Source organism: Scardinius erythrophthalmus (assembly GCF_964197995.2).
Source record: "Scardinius erythrophthalmus genome assembly, chromosome: 2".
NCBI classification, from domain to species: domain Eukaryota; kingdom Metazoa; phylum Chordata; class Actinopteri; order Cypriniformes; family Leuciscidae; genus Scardinius; species Scardinius erythrophthalmus.
Genome location: NC_138222.1, coordinates 44,412,042 through 44,436,771, shown reverse-complemented (window position 1 = coordinate 44,436,771; position 24,730 = coordinate 44,412,042). Strand labels below are relative to the sequence as shown.

Here is a 24,730-nt window from a genome sequence, read left to right as displayed (position 1 = left end):
TCTATTTATTTCACAAGATATCAATATGGCAAACAGATAACACCCACTTTTACTATGACCTCCTCTACAGTTACAGAACCAGTTAATGGGGCATTGGCTGGCATTTTGGTCTCAAGTTCAACAGAGCACGGTCTCAGCACCTGCAGTAAATACAAATTCATAGTTTGCAAATCATTAAAGAGACAACTGCAGTTACATAACATGCAATATATTTTCGCTGCACCTCATGATAAAAACAAACATAAAACTTTATTCCTGCTGTAAAAATAGAGTTAAAACAGAAAAACATTAGTAGGAATAAAAAAACATACGGTGGTCACGGCTTTGTCACCCTCCGTCCTGATGAAGGGGCAGGCGAGCACTTTGAGGCTTTTGACGCTGGCCTTCATGGCCTGGCCGGTGTCTTCAGACAGCAGGTTAAAATTACACTGGAATGAGGCTACCAGCGCAGGAGCATCGGCCTTCATCAGATCAGCCACAAACACAACCTCTGGATCCATCACAACTGCTCGCAGTTTTGTTTTCAGAGCTGGGGCTGATGATAGAAAAAAGAATTTTTTTTTTTTTTTTAAACAATTTTCCATGATTTTCCCAGTTATGAATGATGATCAGATAAACATTTTGGTTTTAATTTATAGACATTGTTCTCAAGTATTTCTAGTCAAAATACTTTAGAACTGACAAGAAAATGCATATTATTGACTATAACTATTTTCATGACCAGGAAGATTTGATTAATTTCCATGACTTTTCCAGGTCTGGAAATCACACTTTTGAAATTCCCTGACATTTCCCATTTCCAGGACTGTGAGACACACACATTATTTTTGCAGTTCTGTTTGACGCTGCTGGTAGCAAAAAATGACAAACTTAACCTTTACAACTGCAAGTACAGGTTTAACCCAAATTGTTCTGACACCCTCAATGACAAAAAGTTGTTCACAGTGTAAATCTACAATACACTGGCTTCACACAACATTTTACCTTTAACATGCAACGGCTAATTTTTTTCAGCATTAGCATTCACACCTGCTTTAGGTTCACACTGCATTTTGGGTTCTGAGACATATTTGAGCGGCAGCTGATTGGTTTTCTCTTGATGTGTAGGTGAACTTGTAGGTAGGGCTTGCACAAAAAAGTCGGCAACGGCCAACAGGAACTCCACGCTAGCACACAGATAGAGCTTCTGCAGCACAGCGGCCACCGAGCGCTCATCCACACTCTGAGAATATTTCACATCAATCATGGGGTCTGTTGTCTCCTCATCACGCCTTCCCAGCATCCTATAGGTAAAAATAATATTGAGCGATCAAACCAAGGGATGAGGCCAAGAAACAAGACTGTACAAAAAGATGTTTATTTCTTCTGAAATGCTCTCTCTGTCAATCATTTCATGTAATGTTACATTAAACAAAAGTGTTTCTTAGTTGTATTTAAGTGTTTAAAACAATTTTTTTTCCTTTCATGTTTTTGAAAGAACTTAGTCTCTTGTGCTCACCAAGGCTAGATTTATTTGATCAAAATAAAGGAAAAACAGTAATATTGTGAAATATTATTACAATTTAAATTAACTGTTTTCCATTTTCAACTGAGAACTAAAATGATCTTTTCAAAAACATTTAAAAAAATGTTTTAATTATTGCTAACTTTTGACCGGTAGTACATATATTGTAAATTATAAATAATATATATATATATAATTATGTTTATTTTATAATTGTTTTTTATTGAATTAGGTTTTATTATGTGTAAATCACCTGGATGTGACTCTTTTAATGCCGCTCCTCCTGTCATCCAGTGTGCATGTGGTGAGGATGGTGGAGACCTCCATATTCCCATTACTAAACATTTTGCCTGAAGTCTCCATTTTACGCAGCATAAATTCACCTAAACACAACTGCTCCTGATGTACAGAGGGCTAGAGAAAGAAAGAGAGATGGGGGGGATTTACAAATAATGCTTTTATTAAATGCTCACTTTAGGACTGTAACTGTAAACAGTCACTGATGTTCACCAATCTGTAGGCTTTATACACACCTGTACAGGGTCGTTACTGTAGAGCATGAGGCCAAGCGACTCAACATTAAAGCGGAATTTGACACTCTCCAGAAGCTCTGTCTCCTTCAGTTTATTTTCAGACAGCTTCTCCACAAGAATCTCAGAGCCTACACAAAACAAGGACATCCGTTGAGTTCTACTCTATAAGCAAGATCATTATATAAAACATCTGTGTGTAACTGTTTTCTCTCACCAGTGGCTGTACGTGCTCTGACAAGCACACTCTCTTGTTTGAGGGCTAACTCTGAGCCAATCGGTGTGTCAGATTGAAGGCTGCTCGCCTCCCCGATGTTCTCCATCAGAATCCGCAGCAGGACAGTCAGGTCATCTTGACACAGAGCCACCTGGAACATGTGAGAATCTTGATTCATTTTCCAACAATCACTCCAATTTTATAATTACATATAACCAGATCCCAGAATATATGGACCAGCCAAAACTATAATAGTTCTTATAGTTTATAAAAATAGCTTTTTTTTGTAAAAAAAAAATATATATATATATATATTTGTGTTAAGCAGAAGAAAGAACACAAGAACAGGTTTGGTTTGGTTATCCATGCAAAAATGTTTCGTTTTTTTAATAAAAATATCATAATAACATAATTCAATAACCTGGTTAAAAAAAATATATAAAATTCATTCTCTATATACTTTGCCACTTCTATTATATTGCGACTTTTTAAAAAGCAGAGAATATGTTCTGTCATCATACATGCGGTATGTGAACAGACCTTCATGGGCTTCAGATCTCCATCCACCTCTATGGCAGCCATCTTCTGGTACCATGATGCCGCCAGGTTACGTTTTACAGACAGAACCAGGTTGACTGGCTCCAACAGTTTTGAACTAGGCTGATTTGAGTCCTGCTCCATGAAAATTCTGAGGATATCGAACAAAAGGATGCATAAGAGGAAACCTACAAAGTTGTATAATGGACAACTAGAATGCTGGCTTTGAAAATTCATGAAATGAATTCTGTTCAGTTTATTATCAGATCTTTAAATGGACATATGCTGCATATAATTATACTGTGAAAAGTAAGTCTGAGAATCCTAGATAAGCTTCATGGCAGTGGGCTACCTGGACAGCTTTAGCTGAGTGAGCTCGATATCCATATTATCTATGACAGCAGGCAGCGGACAACCTTCCACTGGGAGCAGAGAGAAGCTGTTTCTCACAGTAATGAGACCCAGGTCCGCCTCCACAGCATTATGGGATGTGGAGGACTGAGGGATTATGATAAGGGGGGCCTTCAGTCTAATGTTCATGGCAAGTCTGAAGCTCTTTTGAGCAAAATCCCTCACACTGGAAGCTGCTTTCTCCGCGGCCTGAGCCGTGGCGGCACTGAGAGCCTCTTTAGCTGTCTGGAAGTTATTACTGAAATTCTGTAGAGAGAGAGAGAAAGTAAAGGTAAGTTAGTGTGCCTGAATTAGCAGAGGCCATGGGTGCAATTCAAACTCACCAGCAATGACATGACAAATTTGTGAAGGTAGACCACTTGAATACAGCCCACGTTGAGTTTCACTTTGCCATCGACATTTGAAGTGTCTGTATACCCAGCCCCCTCAGTGGCTTTGGGTGTTAGACTCATGCTGAAGCTGAACACCTCATCGCCAACGATGGAGATGGCCTAGAGAACCAGAAATAACAAATCACAGATATTGCAGTTCACTTTACTTTCACTTCAGGTGTATTTTGTTTAAATAAAATCCAACTTAAAAATATATAACTGTAAATAAAAGGGTAAATAGTTAAATGAATGGTAAAAGCCTATAAGATGAACTGTCTGGCTAACTTGCCTTCTTGTGAATTGTTTTAGGATCCACATTGATGACGATGAAGTCACGCAGACGTGTGGATATGTGTGTCTGAGTTCCTTGCATTTGTAGAGAACCATCCAAACCTACAGGAGGAGCAGTTTTATAATCAACCACCAAACAAAACCAGCTTTAGAATAAACAAGAAATATATAAAAGCAACAAGTTGCTTTAATACAACAATTAAAAAAATATATATACAATAATACAACGTGATTATAAAATTTTCTGGCAAAAAACTAAAGTTAAATGCATTATATCCTAAATACAATAATAATTATGTACTAAAAGCTCACATTTTAAAGCCTGTATTAATTTATTATTGTTTTGTAGTAGCAGTAATGTAGTAACTTTATAACAATATATAGCACATACGTGTTTTTTAATTTTTTTCAAAAAGAAATGGATTGAAACCTTGAATCTTGATGTCTGCCATGTTGCACTTCTGGTCACACACCAACACATTAAATGCACCAAGCTGCATATTCACCATCAGGTCAATGATGTCACCATCAGAGGGAGAGCTCAATGCAGCTAAGACAAAAAACAATTCTTCATTACTTCATTCCTAAAATGTGTGAAAGAATTCAGTGTTTGTCAGTTTCAGTGAGTATGTTTACTGGATTTAGCTGAGGTAGTTCTCATGTCGTCACTCTTTTTGATCTCTCTCTCAGGCGAGGGCAGACTGCTGGTGGACAGGGCAGCAGACAGGAAGTCCATAGTAGAGAGGAGAGCCTCAGTATGCAACATCAAGTCTAGGGAGGAGAATACCACCTAAAGACACACAAAGGCCTGTCACACCCTAAATTTCCAAAACTGTATATTATTTGACATTATTTACAGATGCTTACATTGATCTTCTGCTCAGTATTCTGGTAAACGCTAGCAAAGTTGGGCCCATTTCGATCAGCCTACAAAGACAGGAATCAAGTTTAAGATCTCCATTCATGCATTCAATGGAGCATGAACCTCTCAACCCCTGCCACTTGTTTGTCTTCCATTATGAAGATTTCAACTAATTCTAGGAATACATTAAAAAGAATCCAATCAATATTGAAAGATCAATTAGCACTGTTTCTGAAAATATTACATTTACACATCTATGCATTTCATCAGAACTTGATTATTATGCATTCATGTCTCTGGACTTTTAACAGTATACTCATGAATGACAGTCTCAATTCAGAGAAATGGCCATCAGGAACTAAAATAAAAGGCACTCCATAAACACTAAATAGCGTAATGGCTAATAGCTGGATTTAATTGTCCAGATGCTTTGAATTCATGTGGTGACTTTAATTAAAACCCAAACACAAAAAATGTTGTCATCATTTACTCACCCCCAAGTTGTTCTAAACCTGTATGAGTTTCTTACTTCTGTTGAATAAAAAATAAGATATTTTAAAGAATGTTGGTAACCAGACAGTTGACGGCACCCATTGACTTCCATAGTATTTTTTTTTCCTACTATGTAAGTCAATGGGTGCCATCAACTTACCAACATTCTTTAAAATATCTTCTTTTTTGTTCAACAATAGAAACAAACTCATACAGGTTTGGAACAACATGAGGGTGAGTAAATGATGACAAAATTTAAATTTTTGGGTGGTCAAAAGTAGTAAAGTTTGATCATTAAAGTTAGAGCTTATAGACTAATGCAATGATTATAATTGTGCACTCACATTTGTACATCAGAAAGAATAGATACCTTAAAATATTTGACTTCAAAAAGATCTGCTCCAGACTCTGCTGAAGAACTGACTATACAGAGCGGCTCTCCATTTGAATCTGCAAAAAAAAAAAAAAAGATTTATTTATATTATATACTTAAAATGTGTTTATAGGTTCACAAATATAAATTAATTCTACTAATTTATAAAATTGTGTTGCTTTGCACTGTGAGGTTTTTAAACCAAGCGCTACAAACCAGGGAATTCTAGGCACTTCATGGAAATGGTTTTGATGTATGTTGTGGCCTCCATGTCATATTTTCGAACTTTGGTATCAATTCCAAGCTGAGCTACATGGAGAACCAAAAAGGGAGACTCTTGCCCATTTTTAGACTTTTTCAACTTCAGCATAACCTACAAAAATGGGAAGATACAGGATTCTCAGAAGATAAAAAGGTACAGGATTCTCAGTTATTACTGCAAGACAACAGAAAATAAGAACTTAAGTGAGGTTAATCACCTCCTTGATTTCAAAATTGAGCAGCACATTGACAACATTCTCAGTAAAAGCACCATTGGTCAATTCAGGTTGAAGCCCTGTCCCCACAGGAAGTGTCACTATCAATCCTTCATCTATAACAGCTTCATCTGTGGAGGAAAAAAGGGTCAAATTAAGTACTCAAAGAAACTTTACTGACTGAAGTTTAGTGACAGATTAAACCTTTAGCAGAAGTTTTTGTTCCCTCCACCGCAGCGGTCCTGCTTCCCTCGCCAATGTTCTCTGCTAGGATTCTCATGAGGACCCCAAAATCCTCCTGGCCAAGAGCCATCTACAGATACCAGAAAAGTACTAATCTTTAGTCTTTAGTTCTCTCCCGGCAATCATCTTTGGCTCCCATTTTAAATTTTAGATTAAACACTTTCAAAACATCATAAGAAACTCACGTTCATTGATCTAAGCACTCCTTTGACCTCCACACCAGGAATTTTGTTGTACCAGTTGGAAGCCAAATTACGCTTGACTAAAAGCTCGAGATTTATGGGTTCCAGAATTTCAATATCTAGATGAGCAGCATCATGCTTCAGAACAGTCCTGGAGAAAGAAGATCAAATATATAAGACTGAGAAAGTTAGGAGCCATCTCTAAATCATCTGAATCAAACACCAAACGGGTTCAGAAAACCAGTGTTGTTATTGTTAATAAACTAAAGCTATTAATTAAAAAGTACTTAGATTTTACTCAAAATGTTGCCTTGCTAAGTAAATAATTCTAGATAAAAAAAATTGTATATACAAACCCACAAAACATAATACTTAATAGCATTAATACCCAAGCATAAAACTTAAACTAAAATTATAACTAAAAATATAAAACTAAAAGATAATTAAAATTAATATATATACACACACACACACATTATAAATACTATAGTATTATAGTATTTGTAATACTTTAGTAAATACTAATAGTTTGTTAATAATACTAAAATAATTCTGCCACTAAGACTAAAATTACCTGAATATAATGCACTATTTTTTTACTTGATTGTAAAATCTGCTTCAAATCACATAAATACATTTTGAGGATCTCCAGCTTTCTTTGTTACCTAGATAGTTTGAGCTGCGTGAGTTTTACATCCATGGTCTCCAAAACTGCAGGCAATGGGAAGCCCTCAGCTGCCAGCAGAGAGAAGCTGTTTCCCACAGTAATGAGACCCAGGTCAACCACAAATGCATTATATGATGTGGAGGACTGAGGGATTATGATAAGGGGGGCCTTCAGTCTGATGTCCATGGCAAGTCTGAAGCTCCTCAGAGCAAAATCCCTCACACTGGAAGCTGCTTTCTCCGCGGCCTGAGCCGTGGCGGCACTGAGAGCCTCTTTAGCTGTCTGGAAGTTATCCACAAACATCTATGGAAGACAACCAACAGTTAGTTACAGCTTAGTGTGACTTGACATGGATGTGAGGGAAGGTTTTAATGTGACAGCTTGGGATCCATAGTAGGAAAAGTTCATGCAGGGATGTTCTTGTCTTTTAAAATGCCTGAAAGCCAAATTTACAACAAAAAGTTGCAAATTCAACAGGGGTGGAAAAAGCAGTGGTGGTGTGAAACAGTCTTTTTTTGGTGAGATAAAGTAGTAAAGTTGATGATTATATTGTCTGGGTATGACAGGTGAGCTGTTTCTATTAAGCATGTCGAGAATGAAAGTTAGAACCAGTAAAATAAAGGCATCCATATCGTGCGAAATTCCATCTCAGATTTCAGTGATTTCTACTTCAGTGTGCGTTATGAGATACAAGCAGACATGCAAATCCACACATTCGTGATCAAGTCATTTAAATATGCTGGGCCTTACTACATATAAAGAACACCATAGCGTGAATATGCATAATTTAATGTCCACTTCTTTAACTATATCTCACAGTTAGAACAGAAATACCTCACAATTAAAACTAAGTAGTGAATGCTAATATACTTAATTACAAATAACACAAAACAGCATTAAAGCTGCAGTATGTCATTTCTGTAACATTAGCAGCAGCGAACAGAATAGTAAACTGTTACTGACTCAATACTGACTTAAGCCTTGGCATTTGCAGGTGCCAGAAAAGAGGTGCAGAGATTCCAAACTGCAGTTTTAATGTTTAAACAATCTCAAGTATGGATGCAATCTTTTGAGAGATGCACAAAAAGACAAACCTTTCTTGTGGTATTTTGAACTCCATTTTTTGAAAAGTAAAGTATAACTAAAAAAATTCATACCCATTATAAAAGAGTTTATTATATATCAGTGGTATATATAAATGTAATGCAAGCAATACTGAAATATCATTAACAATATTAGTGACTAGAAACTGCATTTAGTTTAAATCTAATTCAATTCTCATGACTAAGCAGCAGAATAAACTAATGGCATGACTAACATGACTAAGCAGAATAAACAATTATAAATCGTTTTTTCCAGCTTTCAGAATATATATTTGTCTATAATATTATTCTTTATTTTTTTTTAACCAGTATTAACTATTAGTATTAACCTGCCACTAGAACAGTGTTTCTCAACCTTTCTGACTCAAAGTCCCCCACCCAATACTTCCGGTATTTCTGCTGCAATAATGACAAAGCTGTTTTTTTCCCAAACTTTTTTATCAATTATTTTATTTATTATTATTCATTAATATGAATTCATTTTGTGATTCCAGAAGTTTCAAGAACTGTGTTTTTTAATAAAAACAGCAGTTTCAGCTTACATATTATTATTTTTTTAGCATTTTAATTTAGATTATAGTAAAATATTTCGTTTTTATATACAGATACAACATTTTGATTATTATTAATTTAATTTTAATTTCTTTTATGAATTGTAATAATCTTAATACTTTTAAGTCATCAAGCTGCTCCCTTGAAACTTTGCTGAGGCCAAGTTGAGAATCACTGCACTAGAAACAAAAAGGCAGTCATAAACATCGCTGTGAATGTTGTTAACCTGGATTAATGTTTCCATCTTACAATCAAATTAAAGGTTTAATTATGTGCACAACAAATTCAGTACAGTTTAGTGGGGTGTAGACATATTTCAATGTGTGCAGAGGTGCATTTGAAGTTAAGCTGCAAAGCAAAAGACTTTAATGCAGCATGCCCAAGGCTGTACCTCATCAGCAGAGTACTGATAGCTAAAAGAGTCCTGAAAAGAGGAAGACACAGTTAACAGAAACAATGAGGGGGGGAAAGTGTCGAAGCAAAAAAAAAAAAGGGGGGGGGGGGGGGGACATAAATGTCCAGACAAAATACAAAAAAATAAAATAAATACATACAGACACTGAGAAATACTGATTTTCAAAAGCTTTGTCCCTGTTTGTTTTAGCAATAAGTGACTTATCTATCGGTATTAAAGGTGCTCTAAGCGATGCCACGCGTTTTTTAGGCCAAAACATTTTTTGTCACATACAGCAAACATCTCCTCACTATCCGCTAGCTGCCTGTCCCCTGAACACACTGTAAAAAAACGCGGTCTCTGTAGACACCACAGGCTCCACAAACTGCAACAAAAACAAACTGGGCTCACCCGCACCACGAAACACAACAAACAGTGCTCCAGCCAATCACTGGCAAGAAGTATTTGAGGGTGGGGTCTGGGGGGTTGTGCGCGTACACATGAAGGGGGTGTGGAGGAGAGAGAAGCATGAAGAGGGAAGTTTGAATTATGGCCAACACACGACCAAAGAGACGACGTTCCGATGAACAAATTGCAAAGAAGAGCGACAAGGATTAGAAACGCGCGAAGTACCGAATTTACATCAGAAAAACCTTTTAAAGGTGGCGAGAACTCTGCCGGCAGAAGGGCTTCCGATCCGACATTCAGTTGCTCTGTTTTTGCAGAACAGGTAACTCCATTTTTCTTTCTAAACAGACGTTCATGTTCGCCAAACCAACACAATGATGTAATTAGCTAGAACTATGCAGTCAGCATTAACTTTGGTGAATACAACATATGTTTCTAGAAGCTAGCGATCAATCTCTATTGTAATGATCAAGCAAATTCACAGTAGGGCGACAATTTGTGTGAATGATTGTTTTCACCCACAGATATGAATTTGAATGTTCATTTATAGGCTATTGACAACTTTGACTAAATTTGTTTACGCCGCCGCCGTTGTTTATGCTCACTGGGAAACGCGAAGCTAACATTATCTTGCTATTATTGCGTCCTTGTATGGGAGCTATAGTTATAATCTCAGGTGGCGAAACGATTTTAAGATAGTGTTTCTCTTTTTCTGCATTCTGTTCTGCAATATATAAAACCCTTTATCTAACTTGGTGACATTACACGCTGAATGAAGTATCAGTAAAACTTAACTTTGTTTGTAGTGAGACTGACTACTTTGACTTTCCTTTATGCCCGAAGGGAGGGGAGGAGGAGGGAGGGAGGAGACGGGATGAGGAGGAGGGAGGGTCTAGCTAGCCTCCGTTTTGTTTGACAACAATTCGAATGTCAACAAGAAGTTACAACTCCCGGGATCGCTTAGAGCACCTTTAACTTTAGATGACAAAGTAATACAGGCGACAGCATTTGAGCACATATATGAAAGGGAAGTGCATTTGCATTAATTCTCACCAATAAAGACATAAGGAACTTGTGCAAGTAGACAATCTGGATACAGCCAAGTCTCAAGATAACTTTCCCATCCACTTTGGAGGTGTCAGTGTAGCCTTCGCCTTCAGTGGACCCAGGGTACAAGGTCATCTTGAAGCTGAACACCTCTTCTCCAACAATTGACACCGCCTGGTGGTATTCACACAAATATGACTGGAGCAAAGAAACTCGGCATCTGTAAATCTTCCAAAAACAATATGACTGATCTCTTACCTTTTTATGGATGGTTTTAGGGTCCACATCAAGAACCACAATGTCACGCAGACGGGCAAAAACATCTGTTTCTTTGGCCTGGACCACCACAGATGCATCAATGCCTGACATAAATGAAAGCACCATGTTTTGTTAACTTGCATAAAATGTTCTTATGGAAACTTTTTTTAATTAATATATAATGCAATGTAACCCTTTTAAGAAAAGCTGACTTTGATGTACAGACACTTTAGTTTTTTCTACCTTGGATCCGTATGTCAGCAATGTTGCTTCTGTCATCGCAGACAGCCACTCTGAAGGAGCCAAGCACAGCAGACAGTTTAAAGTTCACAACACCAGAGTCCTTCGAACCCTTGGACACTAAGAAAACATAGAAACTCCAGTTAAAACACTCAATAACTCACTGTGTGACAATCTGAAACCAGTACTGTCTGCAACATGCTTTAACACAGGCAAAACAGATACTGTTTCAGACTCCTGTTAGTACATGTCATGTCAAGACCAGTGCAAGGGTTAAAAAAAAAACATTAGTTACCCATGAAAAAACCTATAAAGTGGAGACAAAGACAACATGGATACATGAGGAATATTCAGGGACAACCTAATAGTTTGACCAGCAAAATGCATTTGTTTTCACACAAGTATTGTCAATATGTGTGTGTGCCTGCGTTCCCACCTGTCTTCCCTGCTGCCACTCTCTGGTCTCGTCTCTTGGTTTCTCTTTCTTTGGAGGCTGTAAGGTCTTGTGGTATTGCCGAATTCATGTAGTTGATGGTAGACAGCAAAGCTTTAGTGTGCAGCATGAAGTCCAATGAGGAAAACTCCACCTGTGAAATAAAATAAATCAATAACTTAATTTAACTTTTCAATAAAGCTCTTTCAAAAGAAAAATAATTAAGTATTTGTTTCTGAATAGAAAAACAAAAAAAGACTAAAGGCCTGTTCACACCAAAGACTACAACTATAACGATAGTTTTATAAATCATTCTAAATGTAAAAGAATAGTCACGCTAAAACTGTAACAATAATGGCACAGAGGAACGATATCATTGGAATATATACATAAATGGAATATATATATATATATAGTCAAATATACATACAATAAAAACTTTTTTACTACATTAAATATATTTATTCTTTTTATTTTTTACTAAATAAATCTTTTTATTTTACTTTTTTATCTTGATAAAATGAATGAATGAATGAATAAATGAACGACTGAATGAATATTGGCATTCAATTATTTGGAACTGTAAAACTGAAACATACCTTCAGTGTCTGTTCTGTATTATTAAATAAGGTGTTAAAGCTGGGTCCATTCACATCAGCCTAAAGGACACAAAAAGGCCATGCAGACCAGCACAAATCAAACCACTTAGCTAAAACAACCCATTTAAGAGAGTCTTTTATAGAGTGCTTGATAAGCGAGATGCTCATGCTTACTTTGATGTACTCTACTTTCAATAGATCAGAGCCATGCTTGTCTGAAGAGGTAATTAAATGAAGTGGCTGATTTTGCGCATCTGAAAAATATACACACAAGAATGAGAGACACAGCATCCCTGAAACAACATGAAGTACTTCAAACAACTAAACGTTGATCACATGTAATGTACGTGCATGTACCTTTTGTCTCACAGTAATCCAGGCTGATCTTGCGCAGGTAAGATGTGACAGTGAGATCAAAGGTTCGCATCTTGCCCTCAGCACCCAGTTGAGACACACTGAGAGCCAAAACAACATCTTCCTGGGCGGCCTGCCGCGTAAGCTCCAACAACACCTACATATACACATATATAGACACATATTCATAACTTCACACTGAAACACACAATGGTCAACATAAACATAAACAGGAATCATAAACAAAATAGTTGTAATCAATTAGTGGAATTCAGATTTTTTGATTATGACAGCTTTTATGAAATGTGGGGCTCTTGTGACCACTGGTGAACTGGTATCTCCTTTAAAAGGAGAATTTCATGGTGTGAACAAAGTAATGAGAAGAATGTACCTCTTTGACTTCAAATTGAAACTGCACTTCAGTCAGCTCCTCTGAGGTTGATCTGAGAGTCTCTTCATCCACAGACTTCTCACTGATGTCTTCCTCAGATTCTAAACACACAAGCACGATCAGACACACAGACAGATACTTATCTGCATATAAACAGTAAGAAAATCTGTATAATTATATGAACAGAGTCAATTAAAAACAAAAGACTGGTGTGGCATACATTTAAGAATGTTTTGATTTTTCTAAATGAAAGAAGTGATTTTATGGAAGTAAAATAATGTCAAATGTTTTTGAAATAAAAAGCCTGTTGAATTGCACTACTTGAAAAAAAAATAGGCACTTCATTAACCATGCTTGCATTTTCATGCATTGTATTTTTAGGGCATGCATTTTTATGGGCTGAAATTCAACATGGTTGAATATTTAAGCTGTGAATATTTCAATTAAAAACATTTCAAACACATTTTCATTATTAAAAATTCAATAATCCATATTCACCTTTCATATTTCACTTCCAAAATATTCAAACTGTTTAAAAATACAACCTATAATATTCAACAGGCAATTTTCGGTCCATTTTATTTCGCTTTGCAAATTCGCTTCCACAAATTCAGTGGTTCAAATTCGACAGTAAATTCAACGGAACTGCAGGAAAAGCAATAGATTACCGAGATACTCTCCATCTGCTGTTAGTCAACCTCACCAGCAGGTGGTGCAAAAGCTCGTGTTGTTGACGAAGACAGAGCAACAGTTAGAGCAAGCCATTCATTCATAAAATGAAAATCATTATCTGTGTCAGTATATATGCGGAAAAGATGATAAAAACACAAAAGCTGTGTTTATGTTTCATTCAATAACTTAATTGTTACTTTCCCTGTGTAGCCTACATGTCATCAGCTTTTCTACATGAACAGGATTATAATCGGTTTCCCTCAATACCTCACACTCGAGGATTCCCCTTCTGTCGGGACAAAACGCTTAACGTAGTTTATGGACTAATACAGAGATATAAAAGACCAAACTAGCACCTTATTGGGGATGTAGGCTGTAGGCTACTATATAGGCTCGATGGACTAAGAATATGAACGTAACGCGCAAAGTTTCATGCAGAGCGTTTCCTGATATACTGGCATAAAATCAACACTTGATCAATACTAACACTTTCTCTTCTCTTTTCTCTCTCTCTACAGTATATATATATATATATATATATATATAGTATAGTATAGTTGGCTATGCCTACGTGTATTGCATTAGCTTAAACTGGGAAGAGTCATAGCATTTGCATATTATTGTCCTCCTATTGTTAGTTTAACTGTAAATCGCTTTGGATAAAAGCGTCTGCTAAATAAATGACTAAATGTAGCCTAATAAATGTAAAATTGCCTTGACATTGGACATTCGCACATTTAGGGACCGTCTCAAAAGTTGCATACAACATTGGCATACACGTTTCTAACTTAAGAAACGTGTACACCAAAGTCGTATACACTTTAGAGACGGTCCCTAAATGTGCGAATGTCCAACGTCAAGCCAACTTTATGCCAGTCTATCACTGGGAAACGCTCAGCATTAAACTGTGCGCGTTATTCTGAGTCAATCTGCTTGCCCCTGGTAGTTTGGTCTTTTATATCACTGTAATTAGTCCATTAAGCTACGTTAAGCGTTTTATATGTCCAGCTGGGGAATCCTTAAGTATTGAGGGAAACCCTAATAGCTTGCATGCAGCACATCGCCACAATATAAAGTTAAGGCAACTAAACAACCAAGAGAAATATATGTCAACCTCAAAAATGTAATATTGGATCTGTATATCCTTATCGGGGAATAACACTATAATCTTGTTCACGGTAGAGAAAGATGCTTGTAGGCTACACAGGGAAAGTAACCGTGAAGACACTGAATTTAACATAAAACCGCCATTATAATAATCACAAATACACTTACATTGCTGTTAAATTAGTTTTATGAATGAATGGCTTGCTCTAACTGTTGCTGGTCTTCGTCAACAACACGCGCTTTTGCACCACCTGCTGGTGAGGTTGACTAACAGCAGATGGAGAGTATCTCGGTAATCTATTGCTTTTCCTGCAGTTCCGTTGAATTTACTGTCGAATTTGAACCACTGAATTTGTGGAAGCGAATTTGCAAAGCGAAATAAAATGGACCGAAAATTGCCTGTTGAATATTATAGGTTGTATTTTTAAACAGTTTGAATATTTTGGAAGTGAAATATGAAAGGTGAATATGGATTATTGAATTTTTAATAATGAAAATGTGTTTGAAATGTTTTTAATTGAAATATTCACAGCTTAAATATTCAACCATGTTGAATTTCAGCCCATAAAAATGCAAGCCCTAAAAATACAATGCATTAAAATGCTAGCATGGTTAATGAAGTGCCTATTTTTTTTCAAGTAGTGCAATTCAACAGGCTTTTTATTTCAAAAACATTTGACATTATTTTACTTCCATATGATTTCTTCTGTGTGAAAGTACATGCGAGTATCTGGATGAATTCTGACCTGATGCAACAGTATAGGCCAGAACTGTGGGGTCTAAACCCAAGACCTTTGGCCTGGCATCAGACAGCGGCATCCCCAAAACCTTCCGAAGAACATCATCATTATTATACAAACAAATTATAAGGTGAAAAAATATATTCTCTCAATTTGTTTGCTTCCTATACATGTGCAGAAAGCTCATACTCTCAACAAAAACTAAGGGCCAGATTTACTAAACAGAGCAAAGCAATCTCATAAAAGCGCCGATAGGAAAGGGAAAGTTCTGCGCGTGATCTACTAATAATGCGCAAATTAAAGTACACAGATGCAGCCTGGATCATTTCCATAATGACCAATGCAATCTATCAAGTGCATTTAAATATTGTCCTTCCATAAATTTTGCATCAGAAAGGGAATCCCAAAAAAGGGTTTGCGCTGGCACAAGCTGTTAGTAAATCTGGCCCTAAACGCAGGGCCGGCCCGAGGCATAAGCGAACTAAGCGGCTGCTTGGGGCCCCCTCGCCACCAGGGGGCCCCCAAGCGAGTTTTTTTTTTTTTTTTTTTTACATATTAGGCCTAATTAAATTAAACAAGTGACATAAATTAATGAATGGATTAATAATTCAAGATAAGAAAATTCTGATTTCATGATCAATATACCTGCCTACAACTGCTGCTGTGTCTGCCAGTGTTTGAGTCATATGCGCATAACCTCGCGTGCATAGAAAATTCGTGCGCAAAGTCACGGTAGCCTAATGTTAAGCCATTTCACACAAATTTGATTTGATCAATGATTTATCCTTTAAATTTAATGATATTCAGAACAGAACAAGAATAAAAAAATAACTATAAACAAGCCAAAACGAAATAATTTAAAGCGAAAGTGAAAGCGGATCTCTCTCATTAGAATCAAAATGTTTCAACATTCGCGATGGATTTGGATGGTAAACTATTATTTATTATAGGCTTCTTTGTACTTCACCCACGTTCCAATATCGAGGGAAAAAATCATCCTCTTCACAAGCGCAAAAATGTGCTTGAAATCCAATATCGAGGGAAAAAATCATTCTCTTCACATGCGCAAAAATGTGCTTGGAAACATCACAGTGGAGCGGTGCTTAGGCTACGCAGCACTGAATGGTACGAATTGTAGGCTACTGACTATTTAAAAAGAGCAGTGTAATTTTTATATGTTAGTTTGACTATTTTATTATTATTTTTTATTACGGCTATAACGAACAGGCTGCGATGTCAAGATTGCAGTGCTGGAATAGCCTATGTTGTGTGTGTGTGTGTGTGTGTGTGTGTGTGTGTGTGTGTGTGTGTGTGTGTGTGTGAGGCGCGGACGCGATCGAACAGTGGAAACATAAACACATACTCCGTCATGTTCATATAAGGCATCATTCAAACTGCAAAGGGTTGCAAAACGTTGGAGGATATTTTGCAAATAATTTTTTTTAAATGTTTTTGACAGTTTGTTTTCAGAAGTTTCAAAGAGTTAGTAAAAGAGTAAAGAAAAAGTTAAAACATTTTTATTTAAGTATCTATTTTTTATTAAGTAGGCTATTTATTTTGTATTAATACAAAACCTCATTGTATTAATTTATAATGTAACATTATAGAGTGACATTGTGTCAATAATCGTCAAGCACAGGTGACTCCGCGTGTTGGGAGGGGGCCCCCAAATCAAATTCTGCTTAGGGCCCCCAAAAGGCTCGGGCCGGCACTGCCTAAACGGTGGCAACATTGGAGGAAAATGTGCATAATTGATTAAATGGATATGTTTGGTTGCATTGTAGTCAACTTGTAACATTTTTGTAAGAATGTATTTCAAGGAGAAAGTATTTTTTTTAAATAAAATAAATTTTTCTTTTTCATATTTTTCCAAAAATAATTTCACTACTGTTCAAAAATTTTGGGGTCGGTAAGATTTTTTGTTTGTTTTTGAATTAAGTCTATTATGTTATCCAAGCCAAGGTTGCATTTATTCGATAAAACATACTGTAAAACAGTAATATTGTGAAATATTAAAATTTTAAATAACTGTTGTTTATTTTATACATTATATAAATAAACTGTTGTTTATTTTAATACATTTTAATATACTGTTGATTTTAATATATTTTTGTATGATTAAAAATATCTTTACAGTCATTTCTTATCAATTTAATATTGATAATGAAAAGAATTCATTTCATTTTATTGATGAAATTAGTATTAATTTCTTTTAAAAATCTTAATGACCCAAACTCTTAAATAGTTGTGTAGATTTTATATTTATTATTCATATTTATTTTATATTTATCTAGATGATGATATCTAGAACATCCTTCAACATTAATTTTGTGAAGTAAACTAGTAAGGGCTTTTTCTTGCTTGTTGAGGCAGCAAGTCCACTAATAAGATACAGCACATGGCTCATTGGGTAGAGAGACAGTGATTCTGATTGTTGATAATGTCTTTCCTGAGTTGTGTAATCTGTGGAGACTGAAGCTGCACTGTCAAGCTCACAGAGCAAATTCAGGAACTAAATATGAAAGCAAGCAACTCTTTGTTTTGGATTAAGACATAGCACATGACTCTGAAAACAATAAGTACACTGCAATTAGTTTAAGAGGCTTGAAATATTCATGGCTTTCAGAAAAACAACAGCAATGACAATAGTATCAAATACCTGTGGAGTCTTACCAATAAACTACCATTCATGAGTCATGACTCATTAAGTGTGAGATGAAGCAACACAATAGCCAGTACAGAGAGACTGTAGTGCTGTAGACTGTCTTTTTTCATTTGTCGTGTTTTCTGACCTTTTTTGTGGGAGTGCTAGGAGGGGTTGAGGTAGTCTGAGGGAGAGGAATACTGTCCACCAGTTCCAGAACACCCTGGATCTTCCGGTCAGAGATCTTCACATGAAGTAACGGCAGCTCCCCTGATACTTTGAACCTGGAAAGGAACGGATATTAATGCATGTGTGAGGAATAAAAGAGATATGCGATAGAGAGCGAACGCTAACCTGGGCATACGGGAATCTTTGTCCACCATACATTTAGCGAGTTGAAGCGTGAAGTCCATTGGCTGCAGGATGTGCTGATGGGAGAAGCCTTCAAGACGAGCATTTTTCCATTTCTCTCCTTCAAAAAAGAGCCACCGGGTGAATAAAATAGCTTGTTCAGGCAGTTCAGTTCTTTGCTGTGTTCTTGCATTGTGTTTACCTGATTTGCTATAGAGTATCTGGACACTACGAAGCTCCAATGAATATCTTTCATATGCTCTATCCATGATTTCCTCCAGTGATGAGAAACTTGCAGATATCTGCTGATGGCTGCCCTGATCTACACTGTTCAACTACACACACATGCACAAAAATGTACAGTCAGACATTATTAGCAGAAAGATTTCTCTCTTAAATATGCTTTTACTTCCCTCCCTCACCTGTAGGTAACCAAAATCAACAATCATGAGGTCTGATTTGCCATCATAGAACCCAGACTTGGGCAGCAGTAAGTAGGAGGGTTTTAAATCGATCCTCAAGTCCAGCACCTTACGTGTCTCAATGATATGAGACAAACCTGCATTCATTTAAAGACAAAGGGAAAGTATTACTGATGGCTCCTGACATACTCTCTCCCAGTGTGACCATTTCTCTTTGGGTATGATGGGAAATGAGGAGAGCGTTACCGCTGGCTGTCTTCTCTTTGATCTCCTCAAGTTTGCTGAGTGTTGCTGAAGTGATGACCTCCAGGTCAACTCCTTTCTCCGTCTTAAAGAATTCTGCTATGCTGATGACTGTCAGCTATAAAACAGGTAAATGAGTTAACCACTTTCTAATTATATTTAGTCTAATTATCTAAATAAAAAAATATATTCATTTTATTATTTCATTACATAAAATTAAGCACAAAATATGTACATATTTATATGAATAAATACATTATATTTAATCGAATAATCTAAATCTCAATCATTTTTTATTGTAATTATGTTGTTTTATTTTATTATATTGTTTTACAATATTAGGCATAAGATCCAACTCAGTTGGACTGAACAAATATTGACATATCTTTGTCTGCTTTGTAACAATGATATTTGTGCAACTAAATTAAATAAAAGAAAGTAACAGTTGTAATCTGCTACCAAAATCCAAATATCCAATGACTCCAATGTCTGAAATCAAAGTGACAACTATAGTGTGCGTGCACTTGTCTCTTACGGCATCATAGATGATCTCTACAGGCTGTGAATGAACTCTGAGTAGCTGGTCAGCTGTGCTGTCCTGTGGATTGAGCTCAAAGAGCACGCTGAGCAGAGAGGAGTCAGAGCCCCCAACTGACGCTATGAGAGACGGCACTTCCCCCTGCTGCTGCAGACCAGTCACGTACCAGTGTGCCAGTTTAGCCTCCACTCTACACAACACACACATTTCACACTGCCACAGCAAGACCAAACTAACTGAGCTCCTAAAGACACTGTATACTTTATAGAAGGCCCTATATATATTTGTTGGCCAATGCAAAGGGTTTCCCTGTATGTATTCGTAATGCATACCTGATGGCCTGTGCTCCTGGTCTCTGTGAGATGGACGTACTGAGGTCAATCATCTGCACTTTGAGGATCTCTGGAACGCCAGGCTCCTCTCTGAATGTTACTGAGGTGCTCAACAGTTTAAAGTTGACTATCACAGCTACATACTGCACATAAGCACATAAATATATCTGAGTATATGTCCAAGCTAAGGAGGATATGCTTAAAATAAGGTATCTGAAACATCTTGCGCAACAAGTTTTATGAAGATGCAGTCACATTAGTGAAATTTCACAGCCAAAAAACATCCATCGTCAATAGTCTAGCACACAAAAATCACCGTCAAATAGTGTCTGTTGGTCAATGCGCTGAATCCACATGACCAAATAGAAACCACTTAATTCACCCTCAATCGAAAACACTGATCACATGAATTCTTGTTGAAATGGTTTGATTTCACAATAAAAGGTTAAATGTGACTGCACTCTCACAGTGTTGCAAATGTTTATTTTCCACTCACATGTTTTGGTAAGGCAAGGTTATGTGAGCTCCCGCTGTAGCCAATGGCTGTGTAGAGTTTAGTTTTCTCTTCAGGAGTCATGATGGAATCAATACCTGATAATAAATACATGTACATAAATATGTATGTACATCAAAAAAATCATTAATTCAAAGGCAAGTTTGTATATCATAGATTAAACACTCACTCTCAGGCTCTTTATCTTCCTCTTCCTCTTTTTTCTTTCCTTCTTTCTTGCCAAAAAAACCACTGAAGAAACCTCCACCACTCTGTTTCTGAGGGGTGGCCTTTTTAGCAACCAGCTTCTGTCCAGACCGAACCACCTGTGGAGAGAGAAAGTGAACTTACAGTACTACACTGGATTAAAAATATCAAAATATCAGAAGAATTCGGTTTTGGTACATGTTGTCATACCTCCATCTGAACCTGCTGTCTGGCCAATACAATGTTGAACACATCCAGAACTTTCTCCAGCTCCTGAGGGAAACACAATAAATAAATGTATATACAGTTTGGTCTAAAAGTCTGAGACTGTTAGTGGAAAATAAATGTTTTATTTTTATTTTTTATTATTAATTTAAAACATATATAATATTTATTTTAAATATTCATTACTTTTTTTTCTTCAATCATTATAAACTATTTCATCAGCATAACAACTTTTATGAAAAGTTATATTGAAAATTAATTTCTGATTTGTTAGTATTTGGTTTGATATGTAGCTAATACCTTGATCTGTTTCTCTGTGTCTTCTCGGACTTTGCCCTGAGTAAGTTTGTCTTTGTATGCTGCTTTGTAAGCTTTAAGCGCTTGCCTGTGCTTCTTGATGTTGGCCCAGTTCCACATCTGGTTAAAGCGCTTGATATGCACTTCTAGTATACTGTTGATGCTGTATTTCCACCTGACCAATCAGAAGAGCCATGTAAGAAACAACAAGCTCCAGTTAATCAGCCAATCATCATATGAAGATCTAAAGTACTTACCATTGCCTGGCATTTCTGTGCACTGGAACATCAGGCCTAAATTTTCTGTAGGGGCCGTTCTTCACCATGCAGTCTACAGACTCCAGCAGATCCACCATAGAAAGGTACTAGAATCACCCCAAAACAACATTGTTGTATCTTGGCTTTGACCCAAGATAATTCACCAGTCCCAATTCAATTATACAACAGAATCATTTATATTTTGAGTAACAATTTGCATGTATTTATGTTATATATCTGTAATTATCTATCTAGAGTGGTCCTGTAAATTTCCCAACAAGCACACTACCATTCAAAAGTTTAGGTTTAATGTTTTTGAAAGAAGTCTCTTAGGTTCACCAAGATTTGATCAAAAATACAGTAAAAACATATTATTATATTACTATTACACTTAAAATAACTGTTTTCTATTTAAATATACAGTATTTAAAAATTCAATTCATTCCTGTGATGGCAAAGCTAAAATTAATTTTCTTATTATTATCAATGTTGTGCTGCCTAATATTTTTGCGGAAACAGCAATACATTTTTATCAAGATTCTTTGAAAGAAAGTTCAAAAGAACAGCATTTTTTTAAACCATGTAAGTCTTTACTGTCACTTTTGCACAATTTTATCTTTTCTTACATAATGAAAGTATACATTTCTTTAAAAAATAAATAATAAAATCTTAGTGACCCCAAAACATTTGAATGGTAATTTGAGAGTACGCAATATGACACATGACAATACCTGAGGCTTGGTCATCTCAATTGCAATGTTCTGAACCTCAAGGTGCAGATTTGCTTTGGGTGATTTTAGCTCAACTTCAGCATTAGGGTTGATGCACATCCTTGCCGAGGCAAAAATGGGTTTGAAAACTGTACGAAGAAACAAATCAGTTCATCATGATGAGTGCCATGGTTTATGATACTAACACGAAGTTGGTCATAAATCCTTTAATCATTAAAGTAATTTCATTATGTCTAACTGGCAAACGCTCAGTGCATTCATATGTATGTTAATTGGAACTGTATTACCACTCTTTCTGACATTTGTGGATTAACTTTAGTACTTGTAATAATGAGGCTGTAGTAGAAATAGTACATATTGTGATTACTGGAGTTTGTGTGCTTTAAGGAGGTGTGTCATGTGTGCAGTTTGAGATCACATAGCCTGTTTAAATAGAAAATCAAAAAGAAACTGTGGCAGGTAACACACACACAGAAAAATCTGCATGAAAACAATAGGATTAGCAACAGTGCAACATGATTTATCCATATTAATTTTTACTATTTACAATTTACCATTTACTTCTTATAAGGCTTTCAACATCCATGTTTTTTTTTTTTTGCCATGTCATGTCTAATATTTATATTCTTTCAACACCTCTTCAGTTGAGCACAACACCAAAACATACTGGCAAAGCTAAACTAAACAGCTCAAGGCCAGATAATAATAAATTTGCCATGTACTTTCTGTGGATAAGATAATACGGTAACACTTTACAATAAAGTCTCATAATGTATTAACTAACATGAACTAATAATGAGCTAACATTTGATACAATATTTATTCATCTTTGTTAATGTTAGTTAATACAAAATATATAGTCTTTCATTGTTTGTTCATGTTAGTTCACAGTGCAATAACTAATGTTAAAAAATATTGCATCAAATGTTGAAATGAACATGCACTATGATTAAAAAACTCTATAGAAGTATTGTTCATTCTTTGTTCATGTTAACTAAAACTAATGTTTTATTAAACTAATGTTTTGTATTAAAATGTATGTATGTAAAATGTGTAATGTATAAAACTAATGTTAACTAATGAAACCTTTTTGTAGTGTCACCGACAATACATACTGTATTGATAGTCTCGCAGTTCCTCATTTTTTGAGCTGATTCCTGCTTTCAGCTTGTCCTACAAACACAAAAAAACAATATCAAGTGATTTTAGATATGTTTTAGATATATTTTTACAAATTAGCTACAAATGTAAATTGATGAATAAAATTAAGAAACTTTCAGAATCTATTTCTAGGATTAGATAGAAAAAAAAAATCCCAGATTTTTTAAATGCTGTCTCAGACCTTTGGTCTCGACTGCATACACATGTATGTTGCAGGAGGGGGAAAATAAATATGTATTTTTTTTAAGTCATCCTCACTCAATAAGGATGACAGCTGAAATCTCATTTTTGTGCAGCACATTATTTTATTGTGTACTTAGGCCTCTTACTAACAGAGAATATCCTCTTTACCAGTGAGCATAGCATCCCCCACAGATTATACAAACCACACCCTCAAACACATCATTAGAAACCACCATCATGATGAATAAACACCATTTTGCTTAGTTAACTAGATCAAATCTACTTGGTTTTGAAGCCAGTTTCGTGCCCATTTTAAGACACACACATATACATATATAACCAAACTATAAATACACCAATATATTAGTAAATGTATTTATTTAGAGGTTATTTAATACAGATAAACAGAGGTAACATTACCAACGTTTAGATTTCATTTTATGTAGTAGGGGTTTTAATAGAAGTTGGACAGCACATTCAGGCCTGGACAGTTAGACAAAGAGCATGTGCATACTAGAGTCAGTTATACTGTTATCTGTTTAATAAGTCAGTCTGTTTTAAGCTGATTGCAAAAAACACTGAGAGCAAATTCAAATACTGCTTTTGCCTCTCTGAGTGACTAAGAAAGATTAAGAGATATAAGAGAGAGATTGCATGAGAGGAAGAGATTAAAAGATAAAAAAAGTGCTAGGATCCAAGCAAATTCAACCATCACTGCATTTACTTAGAAGACACACGCCTTGATTAGAGATGAGTCAAATAATGCCTCCAGCTAAAGAGTCTTCAGACTGACTCACAAACTAACCATAAGAGCTTTCAGCTGCTGAGTTAATGTCAACATCAAAGATCTTCAGTAAAGACATTCATGATAAACTACAATCGACATTTTTTCTTCCTGATATGATCATAAATAAATACTCGTCACGCTATCAAATAATAAAAGTTCAAATGTATTTGATATTTTATTATGGGTCTCAACAACTCTTACTATCAACTTTTATTGTCCTTCTTTTATAATACCTACAGCACAGCCCCAGTTTTACAATGTAACTGCTAACCAATATAAATGGTAAGATTTCAGAATACCGAATGCAATTCATGCTTCCTGCATGTGCTTCTTCTAAATTAAAAGTTTAGTAGACCCAAAAATGGAAATTCTGTCATCAATTACTCACCCTCATGTCATTCCAGT

The 24,730-nt window shown here is 35.9% G+C and overlaps 1 protein-coding gene across 2 annotated transcripts in view; it reads right to left on the bottom strand.

Annotated features, from left to right (window-relative positions):
• The window catches only part of vps13c (vacuolar protein sorting 13 homolog C), a 54,910-nt gene that overhangs the window by 19,564 nt on the left and 10,616 nt on the right, over window positions 1-24,730 (bottom strand). Inside the window, exons 10-52 of one of the 2 annotated variants that reach the window (XM_081358990.1) lie at window positions 23,310-23,367; window positions 22,195-22,322; window positions 21,464-21,570; window positions 21,210-21,381; window positions 20,895-20,957; window positions 20,668-20,803; window positions 20,481-20,575; window positions 19,985-20,127; window positions 19,650-19,842; window positions 19,118-19,232; window positions 18,872-19,008; window positions 18,652-18,784; window positions 18,453-18,570; window positions 18,247-18,382; window positions 15,461-15,542; window positions 12,936-13,036; window positions 12,548-12,701; window positions 12,365-12,444; window positions 12,191-12,250; window positions 11,595-11,745; window positions 11,162-11,278; window positions 10,919-11,022; window positions 10,667-10,834; window positions 9,203-9,235; window positions 7,155-7,459; window positions 6,493-6,640; window positions 6,269-6,377; window positions 6,068-6,195; window positions 5,805-5,961; window positions 5,586-5,665; window positions 4,729-4,788; window positions 4,498-4,651; window positions 4,292-4,411; window positions 3,860-3,963; window positions 3,523-3,690; window positions 3,141-3,445; window positions 2,792-2,939; window positions 2,252-2,402; window positions 2,038-2,165; window positions 1,758-1,918; window positions 1,030-1,283; window positions 312-535; window positions 48-140 (exon numbers count right to left, since the gene is read on the bottom strand). In XM_081358990.1, coding sequence (XP_081215116.1) covers window positions 48-140; window positions 312-535; window positions 1,030-1,283; window positions 1,758-1,918; window positions 2,038-2,165; window positions 2,252-2,402; window positions 2,792-2,939; window positions 3,141-3,445; window positions 3,523-3,690; window positions 3,860-3,963; window positions 4,292-4,411; window positions 4,498-4,651; window positions 4,729-4,788; window positions 5,586-5,665; window positions 5,805-5,961; window positions 6,068-6,195; window positions 6,269-6,377; window positions 6,493-6,640; window positions 7,155-7,459; window positions 9,203-9,235; window positions 10,667-10,834; window positions 10,919-11,022; window positions 11,162-11,278; window positions 11,595-11,745; window positions 12,191-12,250; window positions 12,365-12,444; window positions 12,548-12,701; window positions 12,936-13,036; window positions 15,461-15,542; window positions 18,247-18,382; window positions 18,453-18,570; window positions 18,652-18,784; window positions 18,872-19,008; window positions 19,118-19,232; window positions 19,650-19,842; window positions 19,985-20,127; window positions 20,481-20,575; window positions 20,668-20,803; window positions 20,895-20,957; window positions 21,210-21,381; window positions 21,464-21,570; window positions 22,195-22,322; window positions 23,310-23,367 — 5,781 coding nt within the window. The remainder of the gene's footprint in view (window positions 1-47; window positions 141-311; window positions 536-1,029; window positions 1,284-1,757; window positions 1,919-2,037; window positions 2,166-2,251; window positions 2,403-2,791; window positions 2,940-3,140; window positions 3,446-3,522; window positions 3,691-3,859; window positions 3,964-4,291; window positions 4,412-4,497; window positions 4,652-4,728; window positions 4,789-5,585; window positions 5,666-5,804; window positions 5,962-6,067; window positions 6,196-6,268; window positions 6,378-6,492; window positions 6,641-7,154; window positions 7,460-9,202; window positions 9,236-10,666; window positions 10,835-10,918; window positions 11,023-11,161; window positions 11,279-11,594; window positions 11,746-12,190; window positions 12,251-12,364; window positions 12,445-12,547; window positions 12,702-12,935; window positions 13,037-15,460; window positions 15,543-18,246; window positions 18,383-18,452; window positions 18,571-18,651; window positions 18,785-18,871; window positions 19,009-19,117; window positions 19,233-19,649; window positions 19,843-19,984; window positions 20,128-20,480; window positions 20,576-20,667; window positions 20,804-20,894; window positions 20,958-21,209; window positions 21,382-21,463; window positions 21,571-22,194; window positions 22,323-23,309; window positions 23,368-24,730) is intronic. The other variant, XM_081358991.1, reaches the window with a different exon arrangement.